The sequence below is a fragment of the Sorex fumeus genome, unplaced genomic scaffold (assembly GCF_029834395.1).
Source record: "Sorex fumeus unplaced genomic scaffold, SorFum_2.1 ptg000044l, whole genome shotgun sequence".
Taxonomy (NCBI): Eukaryota; Metazoa; Chordata; class Mammalia; order Eulipotyphla; family Soricidae; genus Sorex; species Sorex fumeus.
The window spans coordinates 2,170,009-2,190,882 of NW_026606101.1; the positions used below are offsets into that span (position 1 = coordinate 2,170,009).

The window sequence follows — 20,874 nt, forward strand, 5'->3', positions numbered from 1 at the left end:
ACCCCCCCCCGGAAAACCTACCCCACTCCAGCCACAGGAAAACAGCCACTTCCAGGGTCACCGCCCCAAAGAGCCTGTGAGGGTGGCAGGAAGGGACCCAGCTCTGCAGGCAGGCGTTTTTGAGTCTTGCTAATGCGGAGGGTGTGACCTGCATGTATTCTGGAGAGCGGGGAACCGCAGATGGAGCAGGAGAGAGCAGCGGGCGGGGCCAGGCAGGCCACCACTCTCCGCTCTGCAAGCTCAGGGGTCCGCATGTCCACTGCGGGGGCGATCAGATGGACTTCCGCCTGGCTGGGGGCCCGCAGCGCCTGCCCCCACACCCCCGCTTGGGGCTCACGGGGGGCGAGAAGCCCAGATTGTCGCGGGCCCCCAGCTCCCGCTGCTGGACGCAGTAGGAGATGGACGGGGAAGGCCGGGGCCGGGGGTACCGGCCCGGGGGGCGCTCGGGGCTGTCGGCGCTGGCCGCCAGGAAGCGCAGGACCACGAGGTTGAGGAAGGCGCCGATGACCGTGAGCCCCAGGAGGATGTAGAGGAAGCTGAAGGCCACGTAGGGCGGCTTGCGCTGCAGGGCCTCGTCGCTCTGCAGCGCCACGAAGTCGCCGAAGCCGATGGTGGTGAGCGTGATGAAGCAGTAGTAGTAGGCGTGGAAGAAGGTCCAGCCCTCGAAGTGCGCGAAGGCCGCGGCGCCCAGGGCCAGCGTGGCCGCGCAGCCCAGCAGCCCGGCCACCACCATGTTCTCCGTGGACACGTGCGGCCGCCGCAGACCCAGGCCGCGCTTGGCCGCCAGCAGCAGGCGCCGCACCAGCGCGTTGAGCCGCTCGCCCAGGCTCTGGAAGGTGACCAGCGTCAGGGGGATGCCCAGCAGCGCGTAGAACATGCAGAAGACCTTGCCCGAGTCGGTGCCCGGCGCGGCGTGGCCGTACCCTGCGGGGACGGGGTGGGGGGAGGGGGTGGGCGGTGAGCACCTCCTCGCGCCCTCCTGACCAGCCCCAGAACTGCCGGAGGGGTCCGGAGGGCGGGTGCTGGCAGGGGTGGAGGGCACTCAGCTGCCTCCCAACCTCGTAGGGGAACCCAGAGTCGCCCCTAAAACTGCACACGGCCCACGTGGCCCTGGACTGGGGCAGCGGTGGATAAGCCACCGCAGTACCTGCTGGCACAGTGGACGCCCCACAGCGGTGGCAGGAGGTGACAAAGGAAGAAGGGGGGAGGGGGAGGATTCTGCCGGGTGGGTGGCACCTCCCCGGGCACACACTGCCGGGTCCCCTTTGGGTGACATTCTGGGAGCATCCCAGGAGCCCACCAGACGGTCCTTCGGGCTGGTGGAGGCGCCAGCCACAGAGGGACGTGGCTTGGGGCAGGGGGTGCTGGGAATGTTCCACGTCTGATGAGGTGGTAATTAGGAGACAAATCTATAGGGGCTGAGAGGTAGATCAACAGGCAGAGCACAAGTTTCCTAGGCAGGAGGCATCCCGGCACCCCACGTTCCATCCCCGCACCCCACATTCCACCCACACACCCCATGTACCACCCGCACACCCCACATTCCATCCACCCCACGTTCCATCCACACACCCCCTGTCCTACCCCCGCCCCCCCACGTTCCCTCTCAGCACCCCGGTCTCATCCCCAACACTCCATACTCCCACCCCTGCCCTGTGCTCCATCCCCAGCACCCCACCGTTCCCAGAGCAACACCGAAATGACCTCAAAATTAACATATGTCTACAAAGTAAGGAGATGTTTCTTTTGAAAAACTCACTGGAAAAGTGAAATTTGGGGTGTGTACATAACGTCTTAATGAAGAGGAGGGCAGGGAGGGAAAAGTCTCCCACAGCCCCCAGGACTCAGGGCTGCGTCTCAGTGGCGCCTGGGCTCCCTTGCACCCTACACACACACACACACACACACACACACACACACACACACACACACCCTTGCTCGCCTCTTCCTAGCCATGCACACTGCCACCGTTTCTCCTGCCAGCATCCCTGCCCAGGCCTCTGGCTTGCTCCAGGCCACGTCTACCACCCAGGGAGTCACTCACGGGCCTGGGCTGGGCATAGCTGGACCCAGGCCTCAGAGAGGATTCTGGGAAGCAAGCTTGGCTGTGAGGAAGCAAGCACCCACTTTGTCACAGGAGACCCAGCCCCAGGGACCCATGCCCCTCCTGCAACTTAAGGGGACTGTCTCCTTGAGCCTGGCATAGTCCCTTGGGCCTTCAGGGGCAAAGTGACCATGTGTGCAAGTGGCCACTGGAGCTCACCCACCAGTGCACAGTGGAAGGTCCTGCGTGTCCCTGCTAAGCGGCCTGGTGCAGTCAGCAGCCCTGCCACCAGCAGGGGCTGACTGTGCCCTTCGGGGCTGTCTTCACTGCCAAAAGGTGGCATGCTGCTGGCATCCCGTGGGCAGAGACCACGAATAGTGCTGACCCCTGTCAGAGGCACAGGACAGGCCCGAACTAAGACTCGGCGAGTCCAAAATGTGGGAAGAGGTAGAAAGGCCCGGCCGAGGGGCTCAGATGACCCTCCTCGGTCAGGACCACTAGGAAAGCATCGCCCGGGTGCACTCTGGGACGAAAGCAAGAGACAAAACCGTGTGCATAACATGATGCTGTGGAGTGCCGACGCATGTCCGTAAAAGGGGCCGGGCGGAGCAGGCACCCAGAGCACAGGCAGGAAACCGTTCCCGCTCCTCGGTGCAGGCAAAGGGACCGATGGTGCGAGGGGAGGGGGATAGGGGATGTCCTCTTTGTCCGGTCCCCTTGGTACCCTGTGACGCATGTGCCATGAGCATCTGGAACTCATCCCCGAGGTCAAGAGGGGGGCTGGGTGGGGGGCTCATGTGACAGGCAACATACAGCATGTTTGCAAAGGCCCGTGGCTCCGCCCACACTTCCTTCTGCCCAGACTGAAGTGAGGAGTGGGAACAGGCACGTGGGGTACCCTAGCGGTCACCTGACTTAGGCCAGCGAGGATTAGAGGGCAGATATTCGGTCACACTTTACAGACAAGGAAATCAGGCCACAGGGCACCCCTCACACTGCGGCTACCCCTGGCCGCTCCACCCTCACCAGGGGCATGTGGATCTCCTCAAGGTTGATGGTGCTCAGCAGTGCCCCCTGTCGGTGCTCAGAGGATCAGATGCACCGCCTGCGGTGGTCACATGCAAGGCGAGTGCCCCAACCTCACCAGATGCACACCACACAGACTTACACAGCCAGCACACAGAGAAAGTGTCACAGACGTGACAAGGATGACAATCATGTGAGCCCTGGGGGTGGGGCCACTACTGCCCACAGTCCCTTCCCCAAATCCCAGGGGCCGGTTAGCAGGCAACAGCCAGGAGAGGTGGCATCCGAAGTGTGAGGTGGGGGAGGGAAGAAGTACCCCAAGGAGGGGTTCAGGCTGATCCCCAGATAGGGGCACTGGGATGCCGGGGTGGGGCGTGGGGCGGAAAGGGGCAGGAGGAGGGAAAACAATGGAACGATCAATTCACAAATGATTAATGAGGGGCTGGAGCAATGGCACAGCGGGGAGGGCGTTTGCCTTGCACGCGGCCGACCCGGGTTCGATTCCCAGCATCCCAGATGGTCCCCCGAGCACCGCCAGGAGTAATTCCTGAGTATAGAACCAGGAGTAACCCCTTTGCACCACCCAAAAAGCAAAAAACAAAATGATTAACAAATGGTCAGCTGATAACTCATTGAGCTTCAGGCCCCATGCCAATCCTTAAACATGCTCACGAGACCCGTCCACCTAACAGTGGGGCAGGACGGGCCCTGGGCAGTGGAGGGGTCCAGGCTCCCGGAGGCATGGCTGATGCCAGAGAGAGCCCAGGAGGCCAGAGGGGTGAGAACTGAGAGACAGCCCGGAGCTCTCCCGGACATTTCACCCCCAGCTCACATGCACGCATTCGAGCCCTGGTTAGAAATTTCCTCAGCTGGCCCTGGATGCCAGCCCACAGCTGGCCGGGGGCTGGCTGGCACCCAGCAGGAGCCCGGTGGAATCTGCTTCCCTCCTTCCTGCTCCCCCCCCCAAGCTCCGCAGATACCTGCCAGACAGTAGCTATGGCAACAGCTGGCACTCCAGATGCTGCCAGCAAGTGCTCTGGATCACGCAGGGTAATTAGTCATTCCTCCAACAAATATTTATTGAGCATCTACTAAGCGCAGGCACTGGCCATAGTACGGTGCCGAAGGCAGGCTAGGTCTTGTCCTGGAGGAAAACTGAGCGACTGTCACGATACAAAAATCAATCCTGGGGCTGGGAGCTTAGCACAGCGGGTAGGGCACCAGTCTTGCACCCTGAGGACACCCAGCTTTCATCGCCGGCACCCCATGTGGTCCTAGGAGCCTGCCAAGTCCTGAGCACTGCTGAGTGTGACCCCAAACAAGTGAAAACAAGGGGGAAAAAAACCAAATCAGACCTTCTCTTTTTAGTGCTTTCCACGTGTCAGATCCTGTGCTGACACTTTCTGCGTGCAGTCTCCTGGAAATAACGATCTCGCAGCCCAGCATCAACCTCTCCCTGAGACGCCCGGAGAGGTTAGGCGCCTTGTCTGAGGCCCCACAGCCGGAGAGAAAGCAGCTCGGCAGGAATGTAACGGGAGCCAGGTGGCCTTCCACCCGCTGGGGTGCGGGGTCGCCTGTCAAAAGCGACCTCCGGACCCCTCCCGGGCCCGCCTTCCAGGACCGAGAGAAGGCGGGAGGCTCCGGGAGCCGAATCGCCTCGTTTCAAGTGCCCCGCGCTGGGCAGAGGCGGGATTCGAACTCGGGGCCGGGGCACGCAGGGTCGGAGCGGGCGCCCGGGGAGCTGGGGTCGGGGAGGCGGGAGGCGGGGGGCGTCGGGGGCCGCTCACCGATGGTGGTGATGACGGTGATGGCGAAGTAGAAGGAGCCGGCGAACTTCCACTGGCGGCCGGCGCGGTGCGGCTCGGCCTGGCGCGCCAGGCGCTCCAGCTCGCGGTCGTCCTCGGGCGAGAAGCGGTACTTGCTGCGGAGCTCGCCCCGCTTCTGCGCCAGCAGCCGCTGCCGGCCGCTCTCCGCCTCCGACTCCAGCGCGTCGAACACGGCGGCGCCCACCAGCAGGTAGGACAGGATGCAGAGGACCAGCGCGGCCGTGCGCACGCTCTGCTTCCTCATGGTCCCGCGCCGGGCCCCGCGCGCGCTCCGTGCGCCCCGGCCCCGTGCCCCGTCCTGCGCCCGCTCCGTGTGCCCCTGCTCCGCGTCCCGGCCCGCACCCAACCCCGCGCCGGACACCACGCCCGGCCCCGCGCCCCAGCCCCGCGCCCAATCCCGCGCCGGACCCCGTGCCCGGCCCCGCGCCCAGCCCCGCGCCCGCTCCTTGCGTCCCGGCCCAGCTCCCCAACCCCGCGCCGGACCCCGCACCCGCTCCCTGCGCTCCCGCCCCGCGCCCCAGCCCCGCGCCCAATCCCGCACCGGACCCTGCGCCCGCTCCGTGCTCCCCGACGGCCGTCTCCGCGCGCGCTCAGCCCAGACACGCCCCGCGCCCCGCGTCCCGCGCCCGGCCCCGCGCGCCCTCCGTGCACCCCGACGGTCTCCCCGGAGCGCGCGCCCGCGGCTGGAGGTGGGGCCTCGGCCAAGCCCCCGCCGCGCCCCGCCCACACCCCTGCCTCTGTTTACCCTGGGCGCTCGGCTAATGAGTGCGCACTTGGACAAGTGGGACCAAGCACCCGCAGCGGGCTCCGCGGGAGTCCTGTGACCTTGGACACCGCTCGCTCTTTCATTTCTTTCGCGTGACCGTCACCCGCCTAATATTCACCCTGCGTCAACGGGTGCTCCCTCTCCCCGGTGTAAAGGCGGCTGGCGTCGGGTAGGAGGCTGAAGCCAGGGTCACACAGGCCAGGAGAGGGGGAGAAAGGGGTGCAAACGGATCCGTACCCAGGGGAGGTGGTGGGCGCTGCGGCACGTGGGAGGGCGGGGAGGGAAGCCCCCCAGCAGTGCCAGGGAGAGCTTCCGGGTGCAAGTGCCAGCCTTGAAGCAGAGATGCCTGAGTGGCAGGAGCCTTGTGAATTGGTGCTGGGGTGCAGGGGGGCCGAGGAGGGTGAACTGGCTGGGGAACAGGGAGGCAGGGACACACGGGCTACAGCGACCTGCAGGTTGAAGGAAGAGCAGTGGCTGCTGAGTTAAAAGTTAAAAGGGGGCGGGCTGGAGTGGCCCCGTGAATGGGGCCACTGAATGGAGACCCCTGAATGTGAGCCAATGAACAGAGGCCATTGAATGGGAGCCATCTAATAGAGGCCACTGAATGGAGGCCACTGAATGGGGGGGCAATGAATTGGGGTCACTGAATGGGGGTTCACTGAATGAGGGCCACTGAATGGGAGCCCCTGAATGGAGGCCACTGAACAGGGGTTACAAATGGAGGCCACTGAATGGAGACCACTGAATGGGGGTCACTGAATGGGGGGTCACTGAATGGGGGTCACTAAACAGGGATTACTGAATGAAGGCCACTGAATTTGAGCCAATGAATAGAGCCCACTGAATGGGAGCCATTGAATAGAGGCCACTGAATGGAGACCACTGAATGGTGGCCACTTTGGAGCTCACTGTCCGGGTTTGGTTGGAGACAGGTCAGAACTGAGCTAAGTCAGGAGCTGGCGCTGCGGAGAGGCAGGTGCCGCCGTGGGCAGGTTCCAGGTGCCACCGTGGGCAGGCTCCCTCCCTCACAGAAGTGTTCGTGACTGGGTGGTATCCTGTGGCGTGTGGGTGTGGTCATTGCTGCTGGGTACTCAGGTCTGACACTGGGGCCTCCCTGCTCTCCATTTCTGTGACCAGCGCCTTTGAGATGGGGACTCCACCCACCGGGGCTGCTGATAAGTTCGATGTGGAGGGCTCAGAGGACTAGAGGACCCGGGCCTTTGCCTGAGGTGCTGGGATTTGTGGGAGCGCTTTGTTGAGGTCACTGTCCTGCGTCCACACCTGCTCCCCAGCACCCACCGAGACTGGCTGGGCATATGGTTTCGGCTCTGCAGCTGTGCGCGGTGCCTGCATCCAGCTCTCTGCTGCACCGCATGTCCCCCACTGCTGCTCCAGCCTGTCCCTGCAGCCCCAGCTGTCTGCTCCTGTCACACCCTGCTGTCAGCCCCTCGCACAGACTCTTGCTGCACCTGGAACATTCTCTCCCGAGTTTCTGGGCCAACTGCTCAGGCCAGACTGAATTTCTGTCCCTGACCGCTGCCAGGCTCACCTGGGAAACTCTGAACTCAGCTGAGCTGGGGTCTCCTTTCCTCACTCCTCCTAGGGTGCTTCTCTGCCCCTGTCACACACACACACACACACACACACACACACACACACACACACACACACTGCACTGTAATTCTGAAGTTCTAGAACCAAGTGTCCTCCCCTGGATCCCATCTTGGTCACCTCTCTGTCCCCAGCGCCAGGTTCTGGCACAAAGCACACCCCACTGGGGCTGGAGCGATAGCACAGTCAGTAGGGCGTTTGCCTTGCACGCGGCCGACCTGGGTTCGATTCCCAGCATCTCATAGGGTTGGTCCCCTGAGCACTGCCAGGAGTGATTTCCTGAGTGCAGAACCAGGAGGAACCCTTGCGCATCACTGGGTATGACCCCAAAAAAGGCAAAAATAAATAAATAAAAGCACACTCCTCTGACCTTGAACAATGAGCAGCTTCATGTGGAAGTTAAGAATATGGGCTTTGGGTGCAGGAAGGTGGGTGTGGGGTCAGGAAGATGGTTCAGGGGCCAGGAGACAGCTCTAGCTAGATCCTTGATGCCTCAGCCTCCACCCCCAGCACTTCCGGGTGTAGTCTTGGAGGCCCTGGACACCAAGTGTGTGTGCAGGGAGCAGTGGGGGGTGCCCAAGAGCACAGCATTGCCCAGCTCGAGCACTGAACCATGCAACCCAACTGACAACTGACCGAGTAAGGGCCCAGAGAGACAGGACCGTGGGTAGGTCATTTGCCTTGCATGTGGCTGACCCAGTCGATCCGTGGCACCCCATATAGTCCCCTAAGCCCCACCAGGAGTCATCCCTGAGCACAGAGCCAGGAGTAAACCAGGTGTGACCCCCCCCAAACAAAAACCAACTGACCAAGTATATCCAGGATTGGTGCCACGCCCCCCGAACACTGCTGGGGAGCCCCCCCCCCCAGGACATGGACCTGCCTCCTAGACCTCCCCTGACTGTTTTGTTGCTTCTCAATGGTGAGAAGTGGGATGCGCCCCCCCAACACCCCCACTGTCAAATGAACCAGTCCCACCCTCGGAAAAGGCTGGCCAGGCAGGGATACCCGTGTCACATTCCTGGAGCACGTGGCTGGTTTGGGGGATAAAGGAGAATGAAGGATGTGGATGGAGTTAAACTCACTGACTCTGAGTGGGGCATGTCCCCTGGGGATGAGAGTGGGCCTCTGTCCCGACACAGACCCCTGAAGCCGAGGGGACAGGAAGCTGCCTAGATGTGGTGAGGTCTTGGCCGGGCACTGCTGCCTCTGAGGGTGCAGAAAGGGGCTGCCAGGGACTGCAGGTGACCTCGAGGCTTTGTCAGAGCAAGGAAGCAGGGGCGAGAGAGAGGCGGATGGGCAGGACCCTCATCCTGCACAGGTTCAATCCCCGGTACCCCATCAGAGCCAGGCGTAAGCCCCAAGCACCACTGGCTGTGGCCCCAAAACCAACCAAGCAAACAAAAAGACCAAAGAAAGAACAAGGAAGAAAATTTCTCCTTCAAATGCCCAGAAAGGGGGTCCATGTCCTTCCCAGTGTGCATTTCCCCCACCCCCAACTCCATCGCCCAAAAGAGAGTGTCTTATTTTTTTCTATTTGGGCCACACCTGGCGATGCTCAGGGGTTACTCCTGGCTCTGCACTCAGAAATTACTCCTGGCGGTGCTGAGGGACCCTATGGGATGCTGGGACTCGAACTTGGGTTGACTATGTGCAAGGCAAACGCCCTACCAGCTGTGCTATCGCTCCAGCCCCATTATTATTATTATTATTATTATTATTATTATTATTATTTTAAACTTTATTCCTTCCTTAGAGGGTTTATATTTATTTATTTATTTATTTATTTTTGCTTTGCTCTGTGGGTCACACCTGGCCCAGGGGTTACTCCTAGCTCATGCACTCAGAAATGACTCCTGGCACTGGCAGTGCTCAGGAAACCATATGGGATGCTGGGAATCGAACCCCAGGTCAGCCGCGTGCAAGACAAATGCCCTCCCCACTGTGCTATTGCTCCAGCCCCAAGAGTGTCTTGCGGTGCTGACAGCGCCCAAGAGGATACTTTGTTACGGTGGCAGCCAGCCCGAGGAGAGGTGCTGATGGTGGCCCCCTGGGCAGTGTCCCACAAGCCACATGGGGAAGTGTCAGCCATGCACCTGACAGTGGAGGCCGGTCTCAGCCAGGCCTGCCTCACTCCAGGCCCTGCGGGATGCAGGGGACCTCGGGGCCTCTTCCCCGGAGAAGCCAGGCTGTGGCTCGTCGTGGCCCAGAAGCAGGGCGCTGCCTCATCCTTATTTTTAGCAGTGCCAGCAGCCAGCCCGGGTCCCTGGATCCTGCCCGGCCTCCAGAGGAGCAGAAACCTGGGTGAAAGTCGGGGGGACGGGGGGAGGGCAGGGAGCAGGGCCTGGGAGAGGGAGAGGGGGGCCTTGTTCAAAGGACAGCAACAGGATCAGGGCTGGGGGACAGCAAGGCCTGGGTTCCCATTCCCAACTCCTCCACGGCCATGCCACGCCTGTCCTCAGTTTTCCCGCGGGAGAAATGGGGGCAAGAAGGAAATCTACACCACATGGGGCCCTGTGGAGGCTGACAGAGGGGTGGTCACTGCACGGCCTGGCCACGGCTTTCCTCCCTCTTTACAACTGGTGGCCAGATCTCTGCTTCCCAATGCCGGAGCAAAGCTCAAGGCTGTGTGTCCGTCCTGGTTGGGGTCCTTCCAGGACAGGCCCATGGGGACAAGGCTCCCAGCAGTGGGGGGCCTGGGGGCAGGGGGCTTGTTTGGAGCCCCCCCATAGCTTTCTCCAACTAACTTTTGCCGCCTCTCATCCCCAAAGCCTCCGGGACCTCGTTTTCCTCGTCTGCAGGAAGGGGCTGGGCTGGCCGGCAGCTGCCCATCGTTGCGAGGGCTCAGCTGGGACCCGCTCTGACAGATGAGTCCGCAGCAGGGTGGGAGTATAAACGGGCCGCAGGGAGCTGGCTGGTCCCCGGGCAGGTGACTGCCCGGTGCCGGGGGTTCGCGCTGGCTCTATTTTAAGCCCGGAGAGGCTAGAGTTGGTGCGTGTGTTTCTCAGCTTGGGAGCTGTCAGCTGAGCCATCGCCCAAAACGGCAACACCCCAAGGCACCCCCAGCACCCCCCTCCGTTCTCTCCTTTGAGGGCCTCAGCGGACCTAGTAATTTTCCTCTGTCCCTTCCGGCCAGAATCACCGAGGAGGACTTGGATGTCCCCCTTCCGAATTCCAAGCGGCGGCCAGGAGAAAGGGACTCCCCAGGGATGCGGAATCCTGCGTGTCTCAGCACTTGCCTCCAGGGCCCGGAGCCAAGAGCCCTCTGAGTGCTCCGTTCCACCGACATTCCCCGGCCAGGGTGATGGGCCAGGGCAGATGCTCATCCAGGGTCGGGGGCAAAGTCATGGTCATGATGGCACCCCATAGCGTCCCCCGAGCCCGCCAGGAATGATTCCTGAGCACAGAGCCAGGAGTAGTGAGCCCTGAGCACTGCTGAGGAAGGAAAGAAGGAAGGAAGGAAGGAAGGAAGGAAGGAAGGAAGGAAGGAAGGAAGGGAGGGAGGGAGGGAAGGAGGGAAGGAGGGAGATTTTTGATGGTTTATCTCATAGTGATTTAAGTAAAAAAGAGAGAGGGGAGGAAGAGAGAAGGAGAGGGAGGGAGAGGGGAGGAAGAAAGAAAAGAAAAGAAAAGAAAAGAAAAGAAAAGAAAAGAAAAGGAAGGAAGGAACAAAGGAAGGAATGAAGGAATGAATGAAGAAAGAAGACAGACAGACAGAGTTTACAAGTGAGCCAGACCTCAAGCAAGTTAGCTTACCTCTCTGGACCTTAGTGTCCCTGATACGGGGCTGGGACCATCCTGCGCCCCAAAGGGTGAGTTCCCGTGAGTTCGAATGGAAGTAAGAGCAGTGACCAGGGAGGGGCTCATGCCACAGTGCTTATGTGTATGTGAGGCTCTGGGACTGATATTCAGCATGACACACACATGCACACACACATACACACACTTACATACACACACTCACACACATTCACATACACACACAAGCACACACTCACATGCACACACATACTCACATTTACACACATGCACACACACATACACACTCATACACACAAGCACATATACACACATGCACACACTCATACATACTCTCACACACACTCACACATTCACATACACACACTCACATGCACACATGCACACACACAAGCACACACACATGCACACATACACACATACACACACATGCACACACACTCACACACACACTCATACACACAAGCACATATACACACATGCACACACTCACACACTCACATACACACTCACACATTCACATACACACTCACATGCACACACGCACACACATACACACACATACACACACTCATACACACATTCACACACACTCACATGCATGCATACACACGCACATTCAGACACATTCAGACACATCTGTGTACACTCACATACCCACACATTCACACATACATTCATTCACACACACACACCCCTTTGTGAACACTCTCGCATTCACACACACACATTCGTGCACACACGCACAGAGGGGGGCAGGCAGCACAGACAGGTGCCCCACACCGTGAGCGCCCACCCTGCCCATCCCCTTCTTCCATCTCTCCCCTCGTCTCTTGTCCCCCGGCTGCAGGACCCTGAGGGGCCGGTTTGGGTGGTGGTTTTCCAGAGGCAGGAGGTGAGTGCTCCCCTGAGTGCTCCCTCAGGGCACACGCGTCCTGGCTCCTGTGAGGTGGCAGCTGTGGCTCTGGGCACACTCAGGGACCTGGAGCTGCTCTTGCTCAGTTGGAGCTGGGGACCGGGAGACGGCTCTGCGGCGAGGAACGGGGCCGGCTGCCACTCCAGGCCCACGACCCACCCGGCGCGCCCCCCCCTGCGGTCCCTGGCACTGAACATTTAAGTCCATGCTCAGGCCAAGCTTGGGACCCCCCTGCATAGCTGCATCTCTGCTCCCCGCTAATAGAATGCTCTAGCTAGGGCGTGGGGTCTTCCAGAATATTCCGGGCAGTGGAAGACAAACCATGCGATGTGGGGGACCCAGGAAAACGGACCCTTAAACATGGAGGAAACGCCTGAGCCCCGTCCAGCAGGTGGGCGTCCTTGTTCCTCCCCAAATGAGGATTTGTGGGGGTCATGTGAGCAGACTGGGGGATCCCCCCAGAGTTCCAGAAAGTTCCTCCATCTGCACGGTTTGGCTGACGTGGGGAAGAGACCCATAGCGCCCCTTACAGGCACCTGCTTGTACTTTTATTTTTTATTTAGTTTTTGCTTTTTGGGTCACACTCGGCGATGTGCAGGGGTGACTCCTGGTTCATGCACTCAGGAATATCTCCTGGCGGTGCTCAGGGGACCATATGGGATGCTGGGAATCGAACCTGGGTTGGCCGCGTGCAAGGCAAACGCCCTCCCCGCTGTATTATCAGTCACTGATTAAGGGAAAAAATTCAACCCCTCTCTCTCTCTCTCTCTCTCTCTCTCTCTCTCTCTTGCTTTTTGGGTCACACCCAGCAATGCTCAGGGGTCACTCCTGGTTCTGCACTCAGGAATCACTCCTGGCAGTGCTCGGGGGACCATATGGGATGCTGGGAATCGAACCTGGGTCAGCTGCGTGCCAGGCAAAGGCCCTACCCACTGTGCTATTTCTCCAGCACAACCTGCTTGTACTTTTAAAGAGGGCTGGGGAGCCCGCACACATAGGAAAGACTCCTGGACCCAGTTGGTCACCACTTCACCCAGAGGACCTGATCTGAGGCTCCTCTGGTCAGTGCCCCACGGTGGCCTATGCCCAGAATGACCACCAGGAGGCAGCAGCACCCCACCTTCTTCATGCTCTGCTGAAGAAACTTGTCAGGTTTGAACAAATCCCAGTGCCCTTTCCTCTCCCTTTGTCGCTGTTGCTGGCTGACTGCGGAAGTCACACACGCTCAACTGATGCTTGGGAGGCACCTGGTGTGCTCGCTGGGGTGGTCACACAGTGCTCACTGGGATCATACTCCTGGCTTTAGTGCTCACTGCATGACTTTAAAACATGCCAATAAAATGAGTCTAAAGGGCCAGAGTGATAGTACAGTGGTTCGGGTACTTGTCTTGCACATGGCCAAGCCGGGTTCAATCCCCAGTATCCCATGTAGTTCCACCCCCCCCCCCCCGCCCTGCCCAGCCCCACCAGGAGTGATCCTGAGCACAGAGCTAAGCCCTGGGCACTACTAGGTGTGCCCCCCCCACACACACACACACAAAAAGCTACGAAAGAACAACAAATAAAATGAGTTTAAGAAGAACAACCCCCATCGAAATATAGAAGTTTGCTCAAATTCCAGGGCTGAGGATATGGATGACGCGCAGGGATCGGGGGCTCTCCAGCAGTGCTCAGGAAGCCAGAGGCTGCTCCCCGGGAACTCGGCCAGCTGTGTCGTATAGAGTCCAGTGCCCTCGCCCGCCAGGCATTGCTAAAGGGAGGGCATGCAGAGCTGCGGGTCAAACTGAGGGTCCCGAGCGTGCGAGGCGTGCACCCCCGTCCCTCAGCTGTCTCCCGAGCTCCAAATCAACTTCAGTTTAAAAACTCCCCTGCCCGCTCTCAGCTGCGGATGCCGTGGTTGTTGTGATGGGAGGCTGTGCATCTGGCAACAGCGATCACCAGGGGACGCACTTTAGTTGTGACATACATGATCGCTAGGGAGCGCACTCCATTCCTTGTGGTATACACACATGATCACCAGTGGTTGCACATCGATTTAGTGTGGTGCTTGCTGGGGTTCCACCCTTTCCGGGCAGTATTCACCCACACCCACTGTAAATTGCTCTGGCTCTGGGATCAGAGTTAACACACACACACACACACACACACACACAGCACATATGCTGGTACCAGGGGTCGAACTCATAACCTCATGCTGGCAAGGCAGCACTTTAGCCATGGGGCCATCTCCCGCCCCTCAATTTTTTATTTTTTTATTTTATTTTTGCTTTTTGGGTCACGCCTGGAGATATACAGGGGTTACTCTTGGCTCTGCACTCAGTAGTTACTCCTGGTGGTACTCAGGGGACCACATGGGATGCAGGGAATCGAACCCAGGTCGGCCGCGTGCAAGACAAACGCCCTCCCCGCTGTGCTATCTCTCCAGCCCCTCAGTTTTTTCACTTAATCACTTCACTTCTACTACTACTTCCACTACCCAGCCGTCGCCACACTCCAGGACGCTTTCCGGACGCGCGCAGCCGCAAGCGGCCGTGCCACACATCATAAGACACTAAATCCCCATCTTCCGGAATTGTCGTACCATATTTGATAGGGTTCAAATATGGTAACACCTACAATGGTGATTAGAGGTCGCCCCAAAAGCCTCTATCCCTCTAGGAAAGACTGGCAAGCTACCGAGAGTATTCCGCCCGCACGGAAGAGCCTGGCAAGCTATCCGCTGTGTATTTGATATGCCAAAACCAGTAACTACAACTGGTCTCTCAGTTTTTTAGTTTTAAACAAATTATACTTAGATCACAGAGGAGGATGTCACTATTCCGTAGAGAGGGTTTGAAACATGAGGCCACCCCCAGTGGTGCTAGAGCCCCTGGTTCACTCTTGACCGTTGTCAGTCCAGTGACGCCCTGAAGTTCAGGGGTCCACCCTGGCCACATGCTGCTCAGATGAGGCGGGCCGGGGCTGTGAGAGCCTCCTCAGCAGCGGCCAGGCCCTGCACTGCCGGGATTGCACACAGCCTCACTTCTTGGGCTCTCCCAGCCGGGTTTATCATCCCCGATAACAAACGCGGGCTTTCAAACAGGATGTCGCACGGGGGTGGTTTATTGAGGCCCGACCCACGTCCTCAGGATGCGTCCCTCACACTCCGCTTTCAGACCCAGATGACGGTGTCTCGAAGCTCATGTGGGGATGTGTCTGGCCCAGCCCCGCACCCCTCAAAGGGTCCTTCTTACCAGTGGACATCCTGTTTCTCCTCAGACTTCTACTGTGGTTTTCAAAAAGCACCCAGAGGCCCTGGATTCTGCCTGGGATGGGGTGTGTGCATGCGTGCATCCGTATGTATGTGAGCACACGTGTGTGCATATGTGCACATGTGTGCATGCTTGCATGTGTGCTTCCATATGTATGTGAACACACGTGTGTGCATATGTGTCTGCATACGTGTGCGTTTGTGAGCTCGCGTGTGGGCTGTGTGTGAGCACATGTGCGTGTACACACGTGTATGTGTGTGCGTGTGTGAGCGTGCACACGTGTGTGTGATGCATGTGTGTGTGCGTGCGTGTGGAGGTGTGTGTGGTGGGAGCATTCTTAGATGTCACTAGCCTGACTCGGGTCCTTGTGTGAGCACGTCTTCGGAGACATTCTCACATGGCTCCCGGGGAGGAGGCAGAGGGTGAGCATCTCCTTCAAGAGGATCAGTTTCCACCAGCTTCTCCCCAACCCAGTGATGCAGGGGAGGGTGTCTGGGAGACTGGCCGGTGAGCACGAGCGAGGCGAAGAGCAAATGAGAAGATTCTAGAGAGCTTGACCCGTCCTCCAGGCTGTTGGAGGAACAGAGCAGACACCCCCCTGTGTGTCCGGGTCCAGTGGCGGCTGACTGAACCTTCTTCAGGCGTCCGTCTCCAGGCCTGCCGGGGTCAGCCAGGCTCTAAAAGGCAGCGTTGGGGGCTCCGAGGCCGCTGGGTGGCGGGCAGGGCCCGGCCAGACACAGGCGGCGCTGAGGCTCCAGGCGGCAGAAGCGATTCTGGTTTGACACTCGGGTGGCCACTCCCAGCCCACAGGTGACGGAGCAGGGCCCCCAGGCGGTGCTCCACTCCTGGCAGGGTCCTCCGGCGGGCAGGGGTGCCCGGAGGGCTCCTGGGGGAAGAGAGAGGGGACAGCAGGCAGCGTCAGGGCCCGGCGGGCGCTGCTGACTGTGCAGCGTGGGCCAGGTGGCATGACCCCTCTGAGCCTCCTCCCACATTCAGGAAGCAGCGAGGATGGTGCGAGCCGGACAGGACAGCGGCCCGGGGAAGGCGATTCCCTCACATCTGTCCCCTCCAGGAGGGGGTGGCCCGCACGGGGTCCCGCTCCGAGGCCGGAAAGGGCAGGAGCGAGAGGGGCTCCGGGACCCCCAGCCTCAGTTTAGCTGTCCTTCTCCTGGGGGTTTCTTGCCAGGGTTGCAGTCCCTGGAAGATGCTGGCCATGTCTGGAGACAGGGGTGCACAGCGGAGGGGCGCAGGCCCTGGGACAGCCCCCAGCTGGGAAGCACTGGGTGGGAGGCGGGAGATTGGGAAGGGCACACAGGGCCGGGTGTGGGTGTGGGTGGGGTGATCCCTGGGCACCGCAAGGAGTGATCCCTGAGCACCTCCAGGTGTGGCCCAAACCCTCCTCCACACACAAAGAAGTGTGGAACCTGCCATGAATTTGAGAACTTGTTCAAATATTAGTTCCCTCCACGCTTCCCCCACCCCCGCCACCAATCTCAATGTTTAGCCATTTGTGATTCGTTTATTTTCTAATTTGGGGGCCTCATCAGGATGTGCTCACGCCATCCTTCCCTGTGGCACCAAACCCCAGGCCTCATGCATGCAGACCAAGTCTCAGGGCCAGGGAGCTCAGTGGGCTGAGCACATGCTTGGCATGTGAGGGGCCTGGGGGCCATCCTCAGCATCACTTGGTCACCGGATCACTGGGCACAGAGTTGGGTCAGCCTCTGAGCAAACAGAGGCATCAGAGGCCGGTGCTGGCACAGGCACCCTCCCTGCAACCCCTACTGGCGATTCTACTTTACCTAACTTTGCTTTGTTTTGTTTGGGGGGGGCCCAGACCCACTGGTGCTCAGAGCTTCCTCCTGGCTCTGTGCTCAGGGGTCTCTCCTAGCAGGGCTTGGGGTGCCAGGATCAGACACGTGCAAGGCAAGTGTCCTGCCTGCTGTCCTATCTCTCCAGCCGCTCTATTTCATTTATTTATTCATTTATTTTTTGCTTTTTGGGCCAACCCAGCAATGCTCAGGGGTTACTCCTGGCTCTGGACTCAGAAATTACCCCCGGTGGTGCTCAGGGGAACCTATGGAATGCTGGGGATCGAACCCACGTCGGCTGCATGCAAGGCAAGCGCCCTATCCACTAGACTATCCCTCCAGCCCTCTCCAGCCACTTTATTTGTGATTTTAATGACAAGGGAAAACCTCGCTATGATGCACCCCCCCATGCCCCCACCTCCCCCGACCCGCGCTCACCTGCGGCCGTGAGGGGCTGCACCACCGGCTGCAGAGCCTGGTCACACACCCACTCGGGGCAGCACCTGCCAGGGACGGCGACCCGCCTGGGGTGCGGACAGTCCCAGCTGGGCAGCCGCACGTCCTCACTGCACAGGGGCACGCAGGTCACACCACTGTCCTCACAGCGACACAGGGTCCCGCAGTGCGGCCGGAAGGTCTCCCCGTCCTGGTACTGGCGGCCGTCCACCTCGCAGCCGTCACCTTCTGGCCCTGGGCAAGGAGAACCCAAGCCCGTCAATGACCCCCACTCTCCCGGGGGCTCCCCAGCCCCTTCCCCATGCCAGCCCAGGGCCGGCCAGCAGTGGAGCCCATTTATCAGGGACCTTGGCCAGGTGATGGCCCGTCTTCTACCTCAGTTTCTTTTTTTGTTTTGTTTTGGGGCCACACCCAGTGACCCTCAGGGCTTACTCCTGGCTCTGCACTCAGGAATCAGTCCTGGTGGGCTCAAGGGACCATCTGAGATGCCTGGGATTGAACTCGGGTTGGCCCTGCACAAGGCAAGCGCTCTCCCTGCTGTGCTATTGCTCTGGTCTCTGTGGCCTCAGTCCTTTTATCCGCAAAATGGGCTGCAGCGACCTTGCTTTGTGCTCAGAGGTCACTCTTGACGGCTCCAGGAACCATGTGGGAGGTTGGGATTGAATCCAGGCCGGCCACGGGTGAGGCTAGCCCCCTCCCCACCACGCTGCTGTCTTTTTGCTCCCTTCTTTTTTTTTTTTGCTTTTTTTGGGTCACACCCAGCAACTCTCAGGAGTTACTCCTGGCTCATGCACTCAGGAATTACTCTTGGCAGTGCTTGGGGGACCATATGGGATGCCGGGGATCGAACCTGGGTCTGTCGCGTGCAAGGCAAATGCCCTACCCACTGTACTATCGCTCCAGCCCCTGCTCCCTTCTTCTTAACACAGTGGGTCCTCCTGACCCCTCGCCGGGATTCATCCCCCACCCCTCATGTTTGTTCTTATACCAGCAGACACGTGCCAGCATGATGCAAAGGTGGGAAGAGGTGACTTGGGGAAAGTTAAACTTCGGGGGCTGGAGCGATAGCACCGCGGGGAGGGCGTTTGCCTTGCACACGGCTGACGCGAGTTCGATTCCCAGCATCCCATATAGGGTCCCCCCGAGCACCACCAGGGGCCATTCCTGAGTGCAGAGCCAGAAGGAACCCCTGCGCATCACTGGGTGTGACTCAAAAAGAAACGAAAAAGGAAAGAAAATGAAACTTTGCTCTCCAGGCCTACATCAGGCATTTTCAAAAGGAGCACAGCCACGTCCTTTGGGTTCTAAAACTGTGGCTCTCAAGTGGGGGTGAGTTTGCCCCCCGGTGCTCTTTGGCAAAGCGAACAGCTCTGCTCTGAGATTCACCCCAGGTCAGAACAATCAGAACAGAGGAAGCTGCCACCTGTGAGGGGCGGCGGGGGGGGGGGGGCTCCCCAGGAAATGGACTTCAAACTGTGGTCCGAGGGCTCCCAGGTCTGGGAGGGGCTGGCCAGGAACGTTCCCATTCATGCCCATTTGGGCCTGTCTGGAAAGAGGCTTGGGAAGCCCATCGGGAAACTACCGCCAGCCTTATTGTGGACGAGGGGAGTAACGGGTCTGAAAGTACCAACTCGTAGGACCACTGTGAGGCTGCTGTGGCCGGTACTGAGTGGGGCTCCGAAGCCCTTGAGCTGGGAGTGATGGTTTGAAAACCCCGGAGGGCTTCCCAGAGGGAGGAGCCATTTAAGTGGACAGAAATTTGGACACGTGGAAATGGGGGAGGTTGGTGACAAGGGACGCACCGTCCAGGGGAGAGCTAAGAGAGGAGAGGGCCCACGGAGCCCTGGGTGGAAGGAGGGGGACCCCTTCTTTTGGACGCCAGACCCCTGCCCCCGCCTCTGCCCTCCCAGCCCGCCCCTCAGCAGCCCCCAAACCTGCTTACAGAGACACACGGCCCCTCGCGCCCCGGAGTCGGCGCCTCGCACACACTCCAGGCCCTGGCTGGGGTCGCAGACGTGGAGCCGGTCGCAGGACTCCCCGAGCTGCCGCGCACACACCCGGCAGCAGCCGCAGCCGTCCAGCACCAGGGGCACCCCAGGCAGGCATCGGGGCGCGGGCCAGGGGCAGGCGCACGGGCTGGGGCACCGCTGGGCACGTGCCTGCTGAGAGAGGGGACAGAGAGGGACGGCGCTCAGCCACGCTCTGACGGCGGCCCCGCACCCCTCTGCCAACCTGGGCAGTGTGTGTGTGTGTATGTGTGTGTGTGTGTGTGTGTGTGTGTGTGTGTGTGCGCGCGCGCGCGCGTGTGTGCGTGCGTGAGGTCCACCCCAGAGCCACCGGCCAGCCCTGACCCCCCTGAGAGGCAGGAGCAAGGGCTCGAGTTCCAGACTGTGCCCCCATCCGCCTATTTTTTCGGGGGGTTCACATCCGGCAGTGCTCAGGGGTCACTCCCGGCTCTGCAATGAGTAGTTACTCTTGGTGGTATACGGGACAGTGCTCAGTGGAGGCGGCCGCCGGGGGGCCAGGTTAAGACCTAGGGTCACAAACGGAGCCTCGCCGACGCGGCCTTCCCCCAGCCCTGCCTGCTCGGGGGTGCTGAGGTGTCTGTTTTGGTTCTGTTTGGTTTTGTGTGTGCTGTGTGGTTGGGAGCTGGCTGCTGACCCTCTCTGAGCCTGGCTTGACTGAAAACGGGGCGTCCTCATTGGGTGGCTGGGCAAGCTAGGCAAGGCCAAGTGTGCATCTGAGAAACGTCCCGAGCATTTCTGGGGAGAAGGTCGTTATTCCGGGGTCTCCTATTCCTTCCCGCCCCGTGTCCCCCCATCCCACCCGGGGACCCCGCTATCTCCAAGGCCCTGAGGCTGAGCTTGTGGTTCGCTCCCAGGCCGAGCTCGGGGCTGCCCTCTCCCCGTGTCTAAAGAGGGTGCTGGGAGCGGAGGGGGCTAAGTCCTCTTTGGAGCCCTGGCCGTGTTCCGGTCCCGCTTCCAAAAGGTCTGCCCACCCCACCCGGGGCGTTGCGGCTCAGAGACGGCCGGGAACAGTCTGAGTCACACAGCACAGCTGGCCAGAGGCAGGGCTGCGCCCAGGGGACCTGGTGACGTCACCCCCCACCGTGCCCGGAGTCGGGCCGGCGCCCCCTTACCTCGAACAGGAGGCCGAGGAGGAAGAAGGCCAGGAGGTGGGTGGACGGTGCGCCCCGCATGCCACTCTCCCCCGCGGAGCCAGCCTGGAGCTCGGAGGCAGGACCTGTGAGTCTTTGTGTCCCGGAGGCTGTGAGACCGTCCTCAGCATCACTCACGCACTGACTCACACACACTGACTCACACACACACACTGACACACACACTCTGACTCACACACACTTTGACACACACACTGACTCACAAACACACACACTGACTCACAAACACA

At 60.2% G+C, this 20,874-nt stretch overlaps 2 protein-coding genes across 2 annotated transcripts; both read right to left on the reverse strand.

The window, feature by feature from the left end:
* Window positions 1–271: 271 nt before the first annotated feature.
* Window positions 272–5,145, reverse strand: KCNK15 (potassium two pore domain channel subfamily K member 15). Its single transcript, XM_056121517.1, has 2 exons — window positions 4,858–5,145; window positions 272–924 (listed from the first exon to the last, which is right to left on the reverse strand). The coding sequence occupies exons 1-2, from the start codon at window positions 5,138–5,140 to the stop codon at window positions 272–274; spliced, it is 936 nt and encodes a 311-aa protein (XP_055977492.1). The 5' UTR covers window positions 5,141–5,145.
* A 10,731-nt stretch (window positions 5,146–15,876) lies between these two features.
* CCN5 (cellular communication network factor 5) lies at window positions 15,877–20,665 on the reverse strand. The gene is made up of 4 exons (XM_056121518.1): window positions 20,606–20,665; window positions 19,409–19,625; window positions 17,413–17,700; window positions 15,877–16,082 (listed from the first exon to the last, which is right to left on the reverse strand). Exons 1-4 carry the CDS (start codon window positions 20,663–20,665, stop codon window positions 15,877–15,879), a joined length of 771 nt encoding a protein of 256 aa, XP_055977493.1.
* Between the last annotated feature and the right edge of the window lie 209 nt (window positions 20,666–20,874).

What these genes read in the sequence shown, in the direction of transcription:
- CCN5 (XM_056121518.1), bottom strand. Translation starts at nt 20,665, where the DNA reads ATGCGGGGCGCACCGTCCACCCACCTCCTGGCCTTCTTCCTCCTCGGC. An exon ending in TCCTCGGCCTCCTGTTCGAG is followed by an intron (nt 19,626 to 20,605) that starts GTAAGGGGGCGC and finishes CTCTCTCAGCAG; the next exon opens with GCACGTGCCCAGCGGTGCCC. An exon ending in GGAGGTGGGGGCATGGGGGG is followed by an intron (nt 16,083 to 17,412) that starts GTGCATCATAGC and finishes TTCCCCCAGGAG; the next exon opens with CCCTCCGGGCACCCCTGCCC.
- KCNK15 (XM_056121517.1), bottom strand. Translation starts at nt 5,140, where the DNA reads ATGAGGAAGCAGAGCGTGCGCACGGCCGCGCTGGTCCTCTGCATCCTG. An exon ending in CACCGTCATCACCACCATCG is followed by an intron (nt 925 to 4,857) that starts GTGAGCGGCCCC and finishes CCGTCCCCGCAG; the next exon opens with GGTACGGCCACGCCGCGCCG.